Source organism: Bos mutus, chromosome 21 (assembly GCF_027580195.1).
Source record: "Bos mutus isolate GX-2022 chromosome 21, NWIPB_WYAK_1.1, whole genome shotgun sequence".
In the NCBI taxonomy this organism is placed as follows: Eukaryota; Metazoa; Chordata; class Mammalia; order Artiodactyla; family Bovidae; genus Bos; species Bos mutus.
This window is the reverse complement of record NC_091637.1, coordinates 53858144-53871080: the sequence shown is the minus strand read 5'-3', so window position 1 is coordinate 53871080 and position 12937 is coordinate 53858144. Positions and strand designations below refer to the sequence as shown.

General features: G+C 38.5%; 1 protein-coding gene across 2 annotated transcripts; it reads right to left on the bottom strand.

The window, feature by feature from the left end:
* Positions 1-227: 227 nt before the first annotated feature.
* Positions 228-10996, bottom strand: C21H14orf28 (chromosome 21 C14orf28 homolog). 2 transcript variants are annotated; one of them, XM_005892584.3, is made up of 5 exons: positions 10676-10996; positions 6545-7069; positions 4539-4628; positions 3156-3290; positions 228-2368 (listed from the first exon to the last, which is right to left on the bottom strand). In XM_005892584.3, the coding sequence occupies exons 2-5, from the start codon at positions 7066-7068 to the stop codon at positions 2185-2187; spliced, it is 933 nt and encodes a 310-aa protein (XP_005892646.1). In that variant the 5' UTR covers position 7069; positions 10676-10996; the 3' UTR covers positions 228-2184. The 2 variants fall into 2 exon arrangements, with proteins under 2 accessions (XP_005892646.1, XP_005892647.1); XM_005892585.3 differs by lacking the exon at positions 4539-4628.
* Positions 10997-12937: the final 1941 nt, after the last annotated feature.

The window sequence follows — 12937 nt, the reverse complement described above, 5'->3', positions numbered from 1 at the left end:
CCTTTCCTAGTCACTATTTGGAGGGAATAATGTCTTCAATTACCACCATAACAATAAAATACCTATTATCCTTAAATCCTAATCATCTGGGGTCCAGAAGGCATACTTAAATTTCACTACATTAATTCCATTACTGATATGAACTACTGCTCAAATAATTTTTAAAAAGATCTGAAAAGTTCATTAGTAAGACAGAATCTAGGAAACGTGCCTGTACATGAAAGAGGTAGAAAAAATGTTTTTTTTTATTAGCATGTTCAAGGTAGTCAAGATGTTAACAAACATTTCAATCCTCACAACAACCCTGTGAGGTAGGTATGTCACTGTTTCATGATAAGCTAGAATTATTCCAAATAAAGTGCAATTCATAAAAGAATAAATCTGCATCAGGAATAATTTTGTTAATGGTACCATTTATGTATATACTAATATTTGTGTTTCTGTATACTTTGATTCATGCAGTAAGGTGCCCCCAGAAAAGTATACTATAAATCAAACCCTATTTAAATACGTGCGGAAACTATTTAAACAAACTCTGGGGTGAATTAAAAAAAAAAAAATAGATCACTACTTTGAGCAAATACTACGAATATTTCTTTTTTACATGATAAAAAGGCATACTCATCAATGTTGCACTTATATTTATCCATTCTTCAGTAAGTTATCTTAACATGGCACCAATGCAAGACTTAATTTATTGAATTAAACCTTAGCAATTTGGTAAATGGCAGTGAACTGTGATGCTGTGTAGAAATCTCCAAATATATTGCACTCAATCTCAACCCCAGACCTAGGGACAACCACACTGAAAACACTAAAATAAATGATGATAGATTTCAAAAAGTATTTTCCCTTGAGAACATTACTTATTACTTTTCCTTTAAATTGCAAAAGGAAGAGAGATCCTAGGTCTTTGAAGAAGAAATATAATATTCTGATAACTACACACTTTCGGTGATTTATACTGCAAATCAAAGAAAGTTTCATGGTATCGATTTACTATTATTAAGGCAGCACACAGATGTTACCCCCAAAACCTAAGTATTTTTCCCTCTGTGCCAATGTGACTTACTAGGAAGAGAAAGACAACTGACCTTTGAACAACATGGGTTTGAACTGTGTGGGTCCACTTATACAGGTCTTTTTTTCAGTAAACATGTACTGTAGTACTACATGATTTGAAGTTGTCTGAATCCAAGGATGTGGAAACACAGGTATGGAGGGACAACTGTAAAGTTACATGGGGAAATTTTGGCTGTTTGGGGGATCAGGGCCCTAGCCCCCAAGTTGTTCAAGAGTCAACTGTATTCTCAGGCACCCATTTTCTTTTACATACATGTTTAAAGTACATTTCCAATGTTCATTCAACATTAGTAAACATACAGTTTGCCTGACACTTTTTATAGCTGTCTTATCTGCAAAATAAATTTTTATTAGAGAACCTCTATTACATTTAAACATTAGTTATATAATTTATTTGAGTAAAAATAAGCTTAATTAAGCTTGGAGCTTAGTTAACACTTAAAATCCACTGCTAGGTTTTAATACTTTAGCAAGTAAAGTTATTTGCCATGATAAAGAAATGATTCAAGTCCAGAGAAACATTCTTACCAAAGTATTTTTAAAAACTTGCTGCAGGGACATTAGGCAAGTCAGGTAAAATAGACTAAACCATCTCTAAGTTGTACATTCAAATCCAAACTAGATCCAATAGTGCACTTTGGATTATAATGAGGTAGGGCAAATAAATACAGTCAGGTATTTTGAACTGTTAAATTTATATAAACTGAAAACTTATTTGTACCCAGGTTTTATTTGGATATCCAAAAGGAAAAATTGAGAATTCAAATGATGAAGTATTTTCTCAGATTCAAAAACAGAATTGTAAAAAATCTTTGAGATACATATAAATAAAAAATACAAATGCTACAAGATATATTTTATTTCAACATAAAATATGCTTGTATAAAAATAACCTGGGATTAAGAAAAAAGAAATACAAACATTTTTGCATAGATTCTCTATATAAAACATTTACCTGGGGCTAAACACTAGAAAATACACCTCTGAAACTAATATAGTTGAACTATTTCCTTGGATACCAAGTATATACAAAACAAAAGCCCTTCATCTGGGGGAGCATGGGCAGGAGGGAAAACAATATAATTTAGCATCAGTCTATATTTATTTCTCTGTTGCTCGAATATAAACCAATGATGACAAGAGGAGAAACTCTGGGGGTTTATTTAACAAAATTAAATTCACATTTCTGAGGCCATCATAGTGCATCCAATGTCCATCAATCTGAAAGGCTGCAGAATAATGATGTTCCTCTTTGTTAAACAATGTGGCACCTTCCAACAAATACCTGCAAATTAAATGACAAAGTGTGGCCGAAAATCACAGTACTTTGTTCTTACAAAAAAACAGTCCTTACATTCTTAACTAAGGAATAAGATTATTTGCATTCTGTTATCTAAAAAAGACATTCATCTGTAAAAAAAAAATGTACTATAATTGGTAATTTGGAGTAAGATGTTTAAGAATTTTAAAAAATGATACATTTTTAAGGGCATTATTTTAATAGATTAACTCATGAACTGCATGGTTCTATTATATAAGAGAAAACACAAGAAAATGTTTAAAGGCAAAAAATTAAAAGAACCCCTTGTATCTTAATTTGGATTTTAATTGAACAATGACAGTAATATTTTATGTTTAAATGACCTCATACTATACACTACTTTGGCCTGAAATACAAGTAATGGCCAGCCAGAATTTACTGTTTCCTAAGTCTTAGATACTATCTTAAACACTTTAGACACTGTCATCTCTGTTTTATAGATAAGAAAACTGATGTGTAAACTGGTTGCTACTGGATCAACGTCACATCGCTTGAAAGGTAGGGCTGGGATTTGAACCCAGTTCAGTCGATTCTATAGTCTAAGTACCTAACCGCTATGTACACTGTCAGCAACTGACTCCCTGTAGTATATTCTGATCTTATTTAGGATACATAAATTTAGAGATAGCTTTTATTTTTTTTTTTAACAATATGTATTTCCTTAAGAGCTAGTCAAAATCATGATAGAATAGTAGAAAAATATAAATAAAATTCTTTTATTAGTCATGTAAAACAAACAAAAAGCACCTACTTGTGATCAGATAAATCCAAATAATAGGGGACATATGCAAGATCTTCAGATTTCCAATGCTGCATATTTAAGACAACAAAAGGGGGTGCCCCGTGGCAGAACACTCGTTGAGAAAATTCTCTTAAGCCACCACACCTAAAATTGAAAATAGGCATGAACTTTATTACACTTGAGACAAAGCTGCCTTTTATCACTCTGAGTTGTCCTTATCACTTAATTTCATAATAAGCATATTATCTATTTAGGTATGGGAAAATTGTATGACTGTATTAATACTTTATATGCCTAAGTCTCAGAGTTTATAAGCTGAGAGAGTCTATTTATGAGAAAATGACATTTTTAAAACTCCAAGAAAAGCTAACTATGTTTATCTCAGCTTATAAAAGCATGTAGTCTTTTGAACTGACAGAAACGTTTTTATTCAGAAAAAGGTTTTCTTTCTCTAGGCTGGTTTCAAATGAGAATAATGGCAGAGAGGCAATAAGATGATTCTTACAGTCTTCTTTAGACTAAATAAAATTCCCTGATTGGCTCCTGTTGCCATTACGATGCAGCAGATTCTGTTTTCTTAGAAGCACCAGGTATTAAGCATATGAATTAAAATAAATACAATTAAACGGTAAAATCTCAATTAACCGGAATGCTCAGGGGACAGTATTTAGTGGACAAACACTGACTAAACTAAGTTATCTGGAAACCATTTTGTTTCAGTATTTGTTGCAAAAATACACCTAGTTCACTTTCTGGACTTAAGTACAATTAACTGAAGGTATTTTATTCTTTCCTTCTTTTGTGATTAATTAGGTGTAAGATCATCCTTCTAAATATTAATTCTCCTTGTTCAATACTGTAGATATAAAAATTAAGAGACTGGGGTGAATATGTTCTGCCTCTTTGGATTTCCTTTTTCTTTTCTTTAACTAGGTTAAACTTTTTGGTTGTCATTTACTGCTTTCTCACTGACTCAATGTACATGAGTTTGAGTAAACTCCAGGAGTTGGTGATGGACAGGAAGGCCTGGCATGCTGCAGTCCATGGGGTTGCAAAGAGTCGGACACGACTGAGCAACTGAACTGAACTGAACATAAATGAAGAGTACAGAATCCAGTTAATTGAGGGTCCAGATTAGCTGGGTTCCAGTTAAGCAAGGTTTTATTGTACCTACTCAGCAGTGGGGGAAAAAAAGGCATTTGCTTTGTATTCATCAAGCAACTGCAGCACAGCATAAAATGGTATAGTAAACTAGAAGGTATCAAGATTCCAAAAATATAAGGTTTCCTAAACACTTGTGAATTGCTGTTTCATAACAAGCATACCCACATCCAGGTTTCTTTATAAGAAACACAGAAATACTTTCATCTTAAATGTCTATCATATACTCACCCATGCTCTTCACACAGTTCAATCCTGGAACAGAATAACTCATCCACAGCCAGTCGTATCAAGTTTCCATGTGGAATTTCTTGGGGAGGACTATAACAATTGCAAAATGCATGTAAGAAATGCTTCAGCATTTTACATGTAAATATATTAATGTTGCTCAGTTGCAAAGTCGTGTCCGACTCTTTGTAACCCCATGGACTGCAGCCTGCCAGGCTCCTCTGTCCATGGGGTTTTCCAGGCAAGAATACTGGAGTGGGTAGATACTTTCTTCTCCAGGGGATCTTCCTGTCCCAGGGATTGAACCCATGTCTCCTGCTTAGTGGGTGGATTTTTTACCGCTGAGTCACCAGGGAAGCCCAAATATATTATGTGGATAACAAATTTTACAAGTCATCCATTATTAGTAAAACACATATAAAAGTGTAACCTCTGTTATTCATCTCTGTATTTCTTACAGACAGTATAGAAACCAGTTGAACTTAATAAACATTAATGCATGAAACTTTCTAAGAAACATTAAATATATATGTAAACTGATCCTGAAACACACAGTTGTTGCTTTAAAAATTTCTGAGAGGATTAAATAGAGTGGATCCTGGTCCTGATGTAAGAAAGCAGGATCCAGAATTAGGAGAGCAGCTGATTAGTTACCTGACTCAATGTTAGTGACAGCCAGTGTTGGCCTCAGTTTCCTGATTTGTTAAAAAAAAAAACTTCCTACATACTTCAGAGGTTGTTTTACATACAGGATTAGAAAATAGGCAAAAGACTAAAAAGTTATATAGAGTATAATGAAAACTATTTATTGAGAGGCACAAAATGCTAGTATTAATATAGGGCTGTAAATACATTATAGTTTCAAAACATATGTAAGTTAAAAGATACTAGTTTTTTCTAAAAAAACAAATTTCTGAAGCACTTTTAAAAAGTCCATTATGGTTTTAACAGTAACTTTTTCCCTGATGGAAATTTCACAATCAACATCATCCTATCAGCAATACAGCAAAATGGCCCAAGTGTATTTCAGAACAAGAGAAACAATAATTGGTAGTCTCTAAAAAGAATAACAGATCTTCTGCTTTCCCATTGTCTTAAGTATAATGCTGTAATAGTAAACTAAATATGCTATACAGAAAACGTGAATATGTTTGGGTATGTGACGTACAATCCCACAAGGGAACAATCTGTTCGGCAGTTTTCTTCCTGGACCACAGGGCCAAGTATGCTTTCTGACAAAAATGTGTTTGGATCTGTTTTTCTGTCCTGTTTCCCACTGCCACCCGCAACCCCCACACTGGCAATTATCCCTTTTCCAGCTCATGTGCCCTTGGGGCTTTAATGTTTCCCAATACTCCACTAGGGTTTGCCAGTTTGGCCTTCCTCCCTGTCATTTTACCAGCTTGAAGGCCTTCCTTTTCTCCCCTCAGCAGGCTATCAGTACCTTTCTAGCCAATAAAAAATTTCCTTACATCTGTATCCTTTTCAGGTATTAATATTCCCAAGTTTGGGATTTCTATCTCTAATTATGCCCTGGCCATGACATGGAGTACTTTCAATCTTCCTGTTCATGTAGAACTAGCCTACCTGACAGGGATCTATTCAGAGAGGGAAACATTTCAATATAGTATTAAGTGTCGTTGGAGAGGTTAAATCTGTGACACAAGGCATTATCTTCCTAGCCATATTAGTAATTTCTGAGTGAGAGGAAAACATTGTGCATACTGAATAGGTCATTATTTTGCAAGTGAAATAGTTATCAATTGGTTTTGTAAATCCTGACATGTTTAGATATAATAGAAGAGTAATATTTTTTTTTTATCATGGAACCCACTAAAGAGTCTTGCATTTGCCTGGCTGCTTTATTTATAAGTTGTTGTACACAGGGTCTGTACATTAAGAAGTACTTTGACTATATCTATCTATCTATTTTCCTATCTATCCATATCATGCATTATAAGCATACTACTTTTGCTAAAAGTGACAAAAGAGACTTTAGAACAACTTACTTTATATTAATTGTGCGTTGCTGATCTTCCTGCACTCGAGTGGGGCATCGCCAGTTGGAACAGTAACTCTCTTGTATGGTTGACATGAGATTTTCGAGATTTTTTGTAAAATTATCATGTTCATTCCCAAACAAATCAATGATTAATGAAGCTTTATGAACTTCAGACTTGTATTGCTGTTTTTCCATTTTGTCCCAAATCCAAAGTAGCTTCACGGTTGTAAAACTGTAGGTGTCCATTAAATAAAGAAAACAGTCTACAAACTCTCTACCTAAATGAAGAGAGAGTTCCCGGGGGAAATTTTCATTTTCGTTGAGAATGACATACAGCAACATCAAGAATCCATCTATGGTGCAGGTATTTTTCAGTCTTATTTCAACATAGAGTGGTGTACAGGAGACTGCTTTGCGGCCAGCTTTGATAGTAAAAACACCTCCCCAAGGAAGAACAGGCCTCCAAAATGAGCGATCTTGGTTATAGTTATTTTTAATTGATGCTTTGATCTCTTCAAACAGTGTCTTCATCCTGCATTTTAAAAGTTTAAGATAGTACTTGTAAATCTGTGACTATCTTTTAAATGCATGATATATGTTGAAATGAAAATAGAGCTATCTAAAGATTAAATTAAGTTTGGTTAAATAGACTCCTAAAGGAACAAAAAAATTTTAAAACAATTCAAGCCATGAGCCATTTTTTCAGCAACATGCATGGTCTCTGGAAAGACCATTTAAGAAGTTGTAACCTTTTTTTGAAATACAGAATAGTCATTTGATGGACCTTTTTATTAATTATCAGTTCAGTCACTCAGTTGTGTCCGACTCTTCGCAACACCATGGACTGCTGCATGCCAGGCTTCCCTGTCCTTCACCAACTCCCAGACCTTGCTCAAACTCATGTCCATCTAGTCGGTGATGCCATCCAACCAATTATTATTGGTTATATTGCAGATTTTATCACTGACAGAGGAAAATCTTGTAATGAAAAAATCCTAAATAAAACTATTCAAAGATACAGTCTAAATTTGGTTGAGTGCATTCCTAATGTAAACCTCTTCCTCCAAAATACGAGCTGTGTTTCATTTTCTTGTTAATATGTGTGGTTCTACTTATGAAACCGATATGATGGAATTCTTAGTTGGGGTACAGAGAAAGGCCGACTGGTTTCGAAAGATAACATATGAAGAGTACTGTAATCGTGAGAACTTAATCATATTAGCACAGCTAAAACAAAAATCATTTCTATGCACTTGGGGATTTTCACTTGCAATTTAGGACCATGCTGCATGCTAAGTTGCTTCAGTCGTGTCTGACTCTGTGCGACCCTATGGACTGTGGTCGGCCAGGCTCCTCTGTCCATGGGATTCTCCAGGCAAGAATACTGGAGTGGATTGCGATGCTCTTCTCCAGGGGATCTTCCCAACCCAGGGATCGAATCTGGGTCTCTTACATCTCCTGCATTGGCAGGCGGGTTCTTTATCACTAGCGCCACCTGAGAAGGACCATGCCAGATATCCTATAATTTTAAATACAGAGGCCAGGTTGGGACAATCTTGTTCAGAGTTTGGTTCATTATCCTGATTCTTCTCTCTGCATGTTTTGGGAATGAACTGAGGTGTCCTCCTTATTTAAACGGGCACTTATCTTCCCCCACCCTTATGGCAGAAAGTGAAGAGGAACTGAAAAGCCTCTTGATGTAAGTGAAAGAGGAGAGTGAAAAAGTTGGCTTAAAGCTCAACATTCAGAAAACTAAGATCATGGCATCAGGTCCCATCACTTCATGGGAAACAGATGGGGAAACAGTGTCAGACTTTATTTTTCTGGGCTCCAAAATCACTGCAGATGATGATTGCAGTCATGAAATTAAAAGACGCTTACTTCTTGGAAGGAAAGTTATGACCAACCTAGATAGCATATTCAAAAGCAGAGACATTACTTTGCCAACAAAGGTTCATCTAGTCAAGGCTATGGTTTTTCCAGTGGTCATGTATGGATGTGAGAGTTGGACTGTGAAGAAAGCTGAGTGCCGAAGAATTGATGTTTTTGAACTGTGGTGTTGGAGAAGACTCTTGAGAGTCCCTTGGACTGCAAGGAGATCCAACCCGTCCATTCTAAAGGAGATCAGTCCTGGGTGTTCTTTGGAAGGGCTGATGCTAAAGCTGAAACTCCAGTACTTTGGCCACCTCATGCAAAGAGTTGACTCATTGGAAAAGACTGATGCTGGGAGGGATTGGGGGCAGGAGGAGAAGGGGACGACAGAGGATGAGATGGCTGGATGGCATCACCGACTCGATGGACATGAGTTTGGGTGAACTCCAGGAGTTGGTGATGGACAGGGAGGTCTGGCGTGCTGCGATTCATGGGGTCACAGGGAGTCGGACACGACTGAGCGACTGAACTGAAGTGAACTATCTTCCCCCCAACCTTGAGGATAACTAAGAGCTTGGTTTTAAAGTCATTGACAGTATTCTAATAAACATGTTGGTGTCATATGTATGTATATAAAGCAAAATTGAAAAAAATTAAAGAATGAGGTCCTAATGAAACTGAATTGAAAAAAATTGCTTTACTTTATTTGGAACAAACAAATGTCTAAACTAAAAACATCACAGGGTTTTCCAGTATGTTTCATGTTTTGCATTTTCATGAAAACGGGAAGCATCTGAGGAGGAGGAAGACAGTAATTAGTGACTGAGGTCAGTGTCTTATTTTGATCATAGTTTCAAGTGCCACATCCTCCCAAGCACAATATGAATCCAACTCTCAGTGCTGCAGACCTATGTGTTTTGTGCAGAAAATTAAGTTCAAACCTATTTTCTAACACCAGCAAACTAAAAATTCAGTTTTACCACACACACACAGTATTTCTGACTTAGGCAAGATACTGTGGACTCTAAAATATTCAACACTATATTTAGTCTGAAGTGTAGATGTTTATATATAGTTGCTAACATGCTGGCTCTAGTCAACCACTTAGGAATAAGAGGGAGTGGCAAATTTACAGCCAAGGAAACACAAACTCAGTTTCTGCTTAATGAAGAAGAAATGTTCCAGAACATATTTTTTTAAAAATCACAAGGTATTTAAATATTTAAAACATGAAAATAACATTCCTCATGGTTTGACTGATTTCTGTGGCATTTTAAAGAACTCTGTAGCAAGGTCATTATGATTAAGAGCCTGAGTTCAGATTCTTAAATACTGGAACTCTAAATTTCTGTAGTATTTTTATCTAAATTATCTTTTAGACATGACTAAATAAGTACTGCTCTGTAAAGCAAGTTGCACTCTAAGAGAATTAAACATATTTTATAACTACATATATATTTAAAAATATATACACACACATAAAATGATTTCTCTAGCCTTCTTCTGGGGAAAACAAAAGGAGAAAAAGAGGATCGGAAGAACTAAAGGACACTTAGTCTAGCTTCTGCAGTACCGTGGTGATTTGTTCTAAAGTAAATTACGATAAAAGCGACTAAAAAAGACCAGAAAATGTGCAAAGAACTTTACTTAAAATTGTCTTTTAAGTTTTGGCCACACTGTCAAAAACATCGTTTCGTTAGACAGTGATTTGTAAGTCCTGGAGAATTACTGGCTTTATTTTCCTGCCTCAATAGGCCCCCTAGTTTGAACAAACCAGGAAGACTCCCTAGACTTCTATTTCCTTGGCAAAAAACGACACCTTTTGCGGTCGTTTCCAAGGGTGACAATCTGTACTCCACGCTGGTCGTGAAGACCAGACCATTTACCCAAAGCATTGAATACCAGACACCCTAAGAGTTCGGGGGTCCTGAAGGTCCCCTCCCGAGTTAGCTCCCCCAAATAGTCGAGAAAGAGGCCCGCAGTCCCGCTCGAAGCAGCGCGGGGCTGGGTACGCGGTGGGCCCCCACCTCCACCCCGCCCACCCCGCCCCCGGCCCGCAGCTCCCGGGAAGGCCCGGCACTGAAGACTGGCCCTGGACTGCGGGTGGATCCCCGAACCCGGAGCCGGTGAAGGGGCTGGGCATCCCCTGCCCGCATCCGAGCAGTGGCCCCGCTGAGCGCCTGGGACTGCGGGTAATGGGCAAGAGGGCCTGGCCGCGGAAGGCGTCCGGCCAGTCTCCGTCCACCAGGAAGCCGACTTTTCGTACCTCCCCGGGGACCGAAGACCGCCGGTGCCGCCGCACCCGTCGCCGCCGCCGCTTGCTCATGGAGAGTCCGTGCCGCCGCCGCCTCATCTACTAGCACTGCCGGCTGTTTCGGCCTCCCCCGGCGTGAGCGCTGGGCTCCGGTACGGCCTCCATCGCACCCGCCGCGGCGGGAGCCAGAGCAGCTCCAGCGCCCAGGCCCGATCCGACCGGACCCACGGAGCCAGGACCGCGGGACGCGTAGCTTCTTATTACGGAGGAAGATTCGGCCTGACCTCCTCCCCCCTCCCCCCAACCCCGGGACCTAGTCTCCAGCTGCCTGACGCCGCTGCTGCGCAGGCGCGAAGAGGGCCCTGCCAAACGTGCGTGTGGAGGGTGTGTACACAGCATCCGGATTCACCCAATGGGTACCAGGATCAGGTGCAGGGGGCGGGACCTCGCAGAAAGGGGAGGTGTTCCAGGGTTAGAAAGTGGGTGGGGCAGCCGGAAGTGGGCAGGGTTTGCACGGAGGCGGAGCTTTGTTGGCAAACCTGCTTGGCTTTTAGGGGTTTGTACCATTTTAGGACTTTACTTGATTTTGGTTTGCTTCTGCTTCTGGGTGTTTCAAGTTCTTAAGTCAAAAAATGAAAGCTTTGTTTTCTTTGTAAGCTAAAGTTATTCAAACTTTTGATTTAAGTATGTATTTAAGGAAAATTGAGTTAGTGTGTTAAATACTAATTTTAGTGTTCAGGGTATTAATTGGCCAATCTGCTGTAATTTACAATGGACGTTAATAACATTTAAAGAAATTAGGGCTTCCCAGGTAGCATGGTAAAGAATATGCCTGCAAATGCAGGAGACATCAAGAGATGAGGGTTCAATCCCTGGGTCTAGAAAATCCCTGGAGAAGGAAATGGCAACCCACTCCTGTATTCTTGTCTGGAAAATTCCATGGACAGAGGAGCCTGGTGGGCTATAGTCTATGGGGTCACAAAGAGTCGGACACGACTCAGCACGGACGCAAACGTGAACATACATATATAAAGCAAAAATAGATAGACCTAAGGGAGAAATACTTGAACTATAATCATAGTAGACTCTAATAGAGGTTGTCACTGAGACTTTATCACAGCTTTTTCAGTGGTCTTCCCTGGTGGCCCACCCGGTAAAGAATCTGCCTGCAATGTAGGAGACCTAGGTTCGATTCCTGGGTTGGGAAGATCCCTTGGAAAAGGCAATAGCAACCGAGACCACAATTTTTGCTTGGGAAATTCCTTGTATAGAGGAGCCTGGAGGGTTACAGTCCATGGGGTGGCTGCAGGACTGAGGGACTAACACTTTCACTTTCTCAGTTACAGAACCACTAGACAAATTATCAGAAACAGCATAGGAGGGCTTAGCAAAAGAATGAACTAATTTGACTATAGATACAGATATGAATATTGATATAGGGAATATTTATTAATGACATATATTATATAACCCCCAAATGGAGTACTTCACTAAAACAAAAAGATACTGCTATATTTAAGTGCAGAAATAAACTTCACAATCAGAATGAAGTCATACACAAAAGAACACACTGTTGCTGTATGAATCCCATTATAGAAAGTTTAAAAACAGGTAAAATTAATTGGTGCTATTAGCAGTCAGGGTAGTTGACCTTTGGAGGGTATGTCTGTAATGAGGCAAGAGAGTGGTCTTCTGGAGCGTCGATAATATTCTGTTTTTTGATCTGGTTGCTAGGTATAGCTGTTCTGATTATAGCTCTTTTTATTTTGTAAGAAAGAAAGAAAGAAAGTGAAGTCACTCAGTCGTGTCCGACCCTGTGACCCTGTGGACTGTAGCCTGCCAGGCTCCTCTGTCCATGAGAGTCTCCAGGCAAGAATACTTGAGTGGGTTGCCATTTCCTTCTCCAGGGTATCTTTCCAACCCAGGGATCGAACCCCGGGTCTCCTGCATTGCAGGCAGATGCTTTATCCTCTGAGCCAAACTACTTATAATTTTTTCACTTTTTATATATGTTTCATTTCAATAAAGATGTACTTAAAAACAAAAAAATTAGATAGCTTTGGCCCCATTATAGAGATGAAAAAATTGAGTTTTGGACATGAAAAAGCCAAACACATTTTGACAGCTGGAAATTGAAACTAGAGCCTCTTAATTCTAGAGTCTGCAAACACAACCACTATTCATGTTCTGTAGGTCCTGGTTCTTGTATCCTCTGGTAAAGAGTCAAAGCCCATGTGACTCTGCTTCCGGAGAACACAGGCCATCCTGGAAAAC